The following is a 6973-nucleotide window of genomic DNA, read 5'->3' as shown; positions in this document are numbered from 1 at the left end:
ACAATTTGACATTTAATTTACAGATTACTCATTCAGGAAGCTGAGGCTAGTGCCAAGTGGTGGTGGCCGGCATTTCACTTCAGGAAAAATACAGTTCAGAAAAGCAAAATGTCCTGCCTGAGGCCACTTACCAAGTTTGCAATAAAAGTGTACTTCTAACCCCAGGCCCCTGTTTTTGGCCACGAGCTCTCCTTGATTCAGCAGCCTCGATTCTGAGCCTGATCTCTGTGAGATGGCATACCACACAGCTTTCATCTCTTGGTGAGACACAAAATCACAGTTCTTCCAGCTGCAGTTGGTGCCCTGGTATCACAGTGAGGACAAAGTTCCAACGTCCCATGGATAGTGAACTTTGCTGTCACCGAGGAATGGGGTGAAACACTTGTCTTCAGGATAACATTCTTGTTTGCATAGGTTAGCATAGAAAGGCCCAGAAGGGACCATGAGAGGACACTGGGGCCCAGAATGGGAACCGCCTATCCATATTCAGAGTTTCAGCTTTTCAAGTGCTCACTTGTTGTTGTGAAGTGCCATCAAGTCAGTTCCGACCCATAGCGACCGTACAGGGTTTCCAAGGGTGTAAATCTTTACGGGAGTAGAAAGCCTCATCTTTCTCCCGCGGAGCGGCTGGTAGTTTCGAACTGCTGACCTTCAGGTTCGCAGCCCAATTCGTAACCACTACGCTACCAGAGCTCACTACCACTCTTCAAATGTATAAACTTCTTTGAAAAATTTTCTGCTCAAAGCAGATTTTGAAATACTCTCTGATTAAAATTACCAGGTTTATTTTGTTTGTACCCTCTACAAATGCAATCATGTAAAATTCCATGATTTTATGTCAGTGAGATAATTCTCCTTGGTGATGAACCAAATGAAGTGTAGACTTAGAGACTGAAAAAAAAACAGGCTGTATCTAATGATATGCCCTAAGAATTAACTGTGCCACACCAACTATCTGTGAATCCAACCCAAGCTCCTATCGATGTGATTTTGACCAGTAATCTCCACCACTGTAATTTTTAGTAGTTTACAAATACATTTCTATTGCTTGTCTCCCATCTCCCCCCATTTAAAAGTTACATTCTGAAGTCAAGTTTATAATGAAAATTGACAATGTGGTGTTGAGTCATTGAATCCCTTCATCCACAGAGAAGTTTTTATGTAAATTAAAACTTACAAAAAATATAGTGATTAGTTTTTCCTTTCAGTCAGAGTAGCTGATATTTTTACTTTTTGGATGTACTTAAACTGGATATTTTTATGCCAGTCCATAACTTCCTTGGAGGAGCTAACCCGGGATTTAAAAACAATAAAAAAAGAAAGAAATCATTTTTCCCTTCTTGTCTATCAGTCCTAATCCTCTTAAAAGTACCTTTTCAATCAAGGGATCCAAGAGAAGCTCAATTTCCTCAGCAAATGGAATAGTGAAAGGTAGAGTTTTAAAGACCTACTACTGTGCAAGGAAAAGGAAAATAATGGAGTGACCTCTTAAGAAAACCCAAGCCTGAGAACACACAGTGCCACCTGTCTTTATTGGGTCAGAGATATGCACGTATCTCTGTCAAATTGAAAAGCCAAGGAAATGGCAGGCTTTGCCTTTCTGCTAGTGAGGACAAGTACTGGAAATATTTTATTGCAAAGTGACTGAAATCCTGTCAGAAGTTTAACACTTAGCAGGCAGGCAGCAATGGTTTAGAGAAAACAGACCAAGGTTTTCGTCATTGGATTCCTCTAGCCTTGACAACAGTCACAACTATATATGTTTTTAAAGTGTGTGATGGATTCAGATAACTCTGGAAAGTTTTATCTTAAACATAAAATAGTAAACACGTCCCCTAAGAAAAATGGTTGAGGAATATATCATGAGAATGGTATGGGAATGCATCAGAAACTGCCTATGGATTGCCCAAAGAAAACAGAGCCAATTTTCTGAGAAGATTGAATAGAAATATTGAATGGACCCAGCTTCATTTAATGCCCACAGAGTTTATGTGGAAATGTAATTAAGAAGACTGGGGATGGAGAATAAAAAAGATAAGAGGCACAAAATGGTCCTTTACAGTCTCATTGGAAGGTCACAGCCCACTTTTTATAGCATGATGTGATGCACAAGGTTAAAGAGGGGTTTTCAAAGACTTGGCAGTATTCCCAAAGCCTCTCTTTAATGTTGTTTGCAAAATTTATACTAAAGGTAGATTTATGAGTATTATTAGCCAACAACAGGTATTTCTTTTCTTCATAGAGTAGAGCTTTATTATTTTGGTGCAGTTGCTAAGCAAAATTAAGCCTGAGTTTTGGCTATACGTTCTCAAGTATACTTATAATAGCATTGTGTTTATTTTGAATCAGGAAAATCTTACAATTACAAATCAGAAATCTCAGTGTCATACAAGCCTGCCATCATCACCAAAGCCTTATCCTGGCTCGGTCGAAGTGTCACCTAAGCAACTCAACCGTATATATTTCATTTAGAGTTCCTGGGTGGTGCAAATAGTTAAGGACTTGGCTACTACCGGAGAGATTGGTGGTTTGAACTTATACAAAGGTACCTTGGGAAACACGGCTGGCAATCTGTTTCCTAAAAGTCAACAACTGGAAAACCCTTTGGGGCAGTTCTACTCTGTACACACAGAGTCTCCGTGAGTCCAGATCAACTTGATGACAACTGGCAACAACAACAAAAGCAATGTATCTTCTTTCTGTGTTGTGAAGGTCACAGTACATACATCACCCCCATACAGAACTGGGGCTAGGAGAGCAAGTTCTCAAGTCAAACCACCTCAGTTCTAATTCTGGCTCTTTTACTTACTAGTATTGAGATCTTAGGCAAGTCATTAATCTCTCTGAGCACCTGTTATCCCACTTGTAAAGTGAGGATAATAGTTCCTACCTCATAGAGCTAGGGTAAGGATTAAAGGTAATAATGTATGTAAAGCATTTAGATAGTGCTAGCATATAGGAAAAAATAATCAACCCTTTCTGTCTTGCACACTGTTTTAAGATTAGTTCCCAAGTTAGGTATTGTCTAGTCTAAGCACATAATGGCAATAACCCCTTACACTACATCTTTACTTTCCCCTAGTGTGGAAATGGTGACACAATGGTTAAGTGTTTGTTCTTTGAAAAGTTAGTGGTGTGAACACATCAGTGGCTCTGCAGGAGAAAAGACCAAGTGGTCTGTTTCTGTAAAGTTTTCAACCTAGTAGACCCCATGGGGATGGTTCTACTCTGTTCTCTAGGATTTCTATGAGTCAGAATTCACTTGATGGCGCACATCAACAACAGCTTTCTAGATCTTCCCTAAGTGTTCTCTTTGTTGTCTGCACCTAAAGAGCACAGAGGTTTTGATCAATGCCATTTTTAAAAAAAGAATTGCTTTTTTCTTTAGTGTCTTCACTCATTGAGTATCTTTTCTTTCTTTCTTTTTAAAAAAAGTTTTTATTGTGAATTGAGTGATAGTTTACATGGGATATATAACCATTCAAACAACCAAAGTGTACACCCCACAAACCTGCCCCCCGGCCGTCAGCACCTTTTTATCTGAGTTAGTTAAAGATTAATGTTTCCACAGATCTTTAACAGACAGAAAAAGCATGAATACAAAAGAAAGGAAATAGACTGGATATTTGGAGGGATGGGGGGTGGAGGAGAGATAAAAACAGGAAGATTTGTGAGGGTATGTGTATGACTAAGTGATTCTGCTGATTCTAGCCACAAGACCAGTATTTTCCAACATATCATACTTAGACACTGGCCCTGAGATAATTAGCAAGCAAACAGTTTTTTGGTCAAGGAAGTATGACCAATATTTTCATGCCACATACCCCCATGGAAAGTCTCAATGCACATTAGCATAAAAGATACTGAGAAGTATTGCACTAAACAAATCCATTTACTTTACTTATCATAAGAAATCCAAACATTCATTATAGTACTGGCCAGCAACATTTTGGAAAATGCTTCACTCTAGTAATTTTAGAATTAGGAAACAAAACTACCCATAAAATATAAGATGAATTTTGGAGTACTAGTGACTCTTGGGAGTCCCAGTGTGGTGCTGTCGGATCAGCACTGGACCGCTAACCACAAGGTCAGTGGCTCAAACCAAAAGCCACTTCTCGGAAACCCTAAACAGGGACAGTATAAATCGGAACTGACTTGACGGCACTTAATACCAGTGAATCTTGGGAATGGGACTAACACTTAGTGCTTATGTTGTTGTTGTTGTTAGGTGCCAATGAGTTGGTAATGACTCATAGAGACCTTATGCACAGCAGAATGAAACATTGCCCGATCCTGGGCCAGCCTCACTATTGTTGCCACGCTTGAGTCCATCAATGCTGCCACTTGGCCAATCCATCTCGTTGGGGGTCTTCCTCTTTTTCTCTGACCCTCCACCTTATTGAACATGATATTCTTCCCCAGTGACTCGTCCCTCCTGACAATATGTCTGAAGTATGAGAGATGAAGTTTGGCCATCCTGGCCTCCAAGGAGCACTCTGGCTGCTCTTCTTCCAACACAGATAATATTGGTTCTTTTGGCAGCCCATGGCACTTTCAATATTCTCCTCCAACACCATAACTCAAATGCATCAATTCTTCTACAATCTTCCTTATTTATTGTCCAGCTTTCACATGCATATGAGGTTACTGAAAATGCCATGGCTTGGGTATGACACACCTTAGTGCTTAGTGCTTACACGTTCCAGCTATTTTGCTACATGTTTTTAAAATATTTGCTCATTTCCCAGTAAAATTAAGGTAATGGGATATTTACAGTGCTTTTCACAAAAGAACTTCATGGCATATGTTAGCTGTCTTTAAGTGGGGACTCAGTAGCTCTTTCAAGAAAACGAAGGACCTTGAGAACTTAAGGAGCCATATCCATGTCCAGGAGTATCGCTTTCATACCCACTGAAAACTATGGACTTTCTGGACTCTTTCTACTTTCATTTCTGGAATATAGTACGATATCCAGACCTGTGAACTAATTTTGTTTCTGCTGCTTACTAGATCTGTAATTTTGAGTAATGTATTCCCCTGAGTCAAGGTAAATATCATAATAATAATAATTCTTAATCTAAGGGTTTGTGAGGTGTATGCTTACAGGCAACAACACTACTCAAAAAATGTCTATCTCTTCTTCTACCTGCTTCACTCTTGGATCCATTGATCAAAGTATTTGTCTGCTACACAGATACTAGAACAGGTTCTATGAGAACACAAAATATGATACACAATCTCTACCTTCAACACTCACTGATTATTACTTGAAATGCTGTCACAGTATATGTGTGTATATAGAACCAGCACTTTTTCATTTTCTAGTGTAAGCGTATATGACAATTACATAAAATAACAATTTATGTATTTTTAAAAGAAAGTATGTACTTTATTGTGTCTTGTTATCCTCCAAGACATCTGTCCTAGTATAGTGCCAAGTACGTAGTATTTAGTCTATCTTGTGAAATGAACAAATAAATAGAAACAGCAGTGGTAAATTGCACTAAAATTATACTTATTATAAATAATTCAGTATAACAAATATAAGTTAATAATGGGATTTTTAGCACCAGGGGAACAAGCCAGGATGGAGTCAGGCTGAGATTTTCCAATTTGGTGCTTAATCTCTGATGCTTTTACAAATAGTTTATGCCTACCAGCCAATCTCAGCTGAGATGAATAGTAGACCATTTACTAACAAGGCTGTCATCTTAAAGATAATTATTTTATGCTTTAGTCCTTTTGAAGGAAACTTGAGTTTCTATCCAAGTTGATTTATATGTTTGGTTTACTCCAACTGTTATTTTGTTTCTTCTATACTACTGTTTTTATCACATGCAATGGAAAGTAAAAAGCTGCCTCTTTTCTTCTAAAATGTTTATATCTTGCTAAAGTAGTTGAGAGAAACATTGAGAGGAGAATTTAGGGTCAGGAAGGATGGAATATTGCATAACAATCGATATTATTCTCATGGTGAATAACAAACATCTTTATTTTAGTTTCAAGTGTAGGCAGACACACACACACACAATAAACCAGCCATAAAATATGATATTTTCCTTCCTTTCTTGTACACGTTTCCCCACATTGAGAGTGAGACCTAACTGTGGGAAAATAAATTTTTATACTTAAATTAAAATAGGACAAACTGAGCTAGAGATAGAAAATTGCCATTCGTTGCATTTTCGGTGTGTTTTTAGATGGAGTTAACAGAAATTCGAAGTGACTTGTGTTCCTGACAACTGGCTGCTTTATCTGCCATTCATCCCAACCTAGTCACCCTGTATAGAGTTTTTGAGGCTGTGAATCTTGATGGGAGCCAACAGCTTTATCTTTCTCCCTCAGAGTGGCAGGTGGGTTTAAACTGCTGACTTTGTGGTTCGCAGTTCAGGGCTTATCATGTAGCCCCAGCAGGGCTCCTTTTCTACTATCTTAAGCACTGCCTTTCTACTTCTTGGTACTCAGACATGTAGCAGTTTCTCCTTCATGATTTGAAATATAAGGACAGATTTCCAATATATTAAGTATATCTAAATATTTTCTGCATTTTGTTAGATATTTCAAAGGGGATGGGTAGTGTCAAATAAACTAAATGAGCATACTCTTTTATAGGAATGGAATTATGCTGTTGAGAGACTGAAAAGTGAGGCACTTGGGATCCTGCTATCAAAGGACTATGGGGAGAAAGACCATCTACAACTTTCTAACCAGAAACTCAGCCGGCTTCAAGAAGAATTTGGTCAGCTCATGGTGAAAAGGGAAACTTGGTTAAAAAAGGCAAACGATTTTTTTAACAGTGCCAACAAGGTCAGTATGAGGTTAAGTTGATCATTTTAGCTAATCACCACAGAACAATAAGAAAATTCTTTTTTTTTTCCCCCATAAATGTTTTATTGTGAATTATGTGATAGTTTACATGGGAGAACATTAATTTTACATTCATTCTATCGTATATCGTTTCATTGCCATG

The 6973-nt window shown here is 38.3% G+C and overlaps 1 protein-coding gene across 1 annotated transcript in view; it reads left to right on the top strand.

Annotated features, from left to right (window-relative positions):
• Nucleotides 1-6973, top strand: part of CCDC141 (coiled-coil domain containing 141) — a 331211-nt gene that overhangs the window by 201084 nt on the left and 123154 nt on the right. The window contains exon 7 of the mRNA XM_006866703.1: nt 6616-6810. Coding sequence (XP_006866765.1) covers nt 6616-6810 — 195 coding nt within the window. The remainder of the gene's footprint in view (nt 1-6615; nt 6811-6973) is intronic.

Source organism: Chrysochloris asiatica, unplaced genomic scaffold (assembly GCF_000296735.1).
Source record: "Chrysochloris asiatica unplaced genomic scaffold, ChrAsi1.0 scaffold00094, whole genome shotgun sequence".
NCBI lineage: Eukaryota > Metazoa > Chordata > Mammalia > Afrosoricida > Chrysochloridae > Chrysochloris > Chrysochloris asiatica.
The sequence above is the reverse complement of the archived record's forward strand: the minus strand, read 5'-3'. Positions and strand labels throughout refer to the sequence as shown.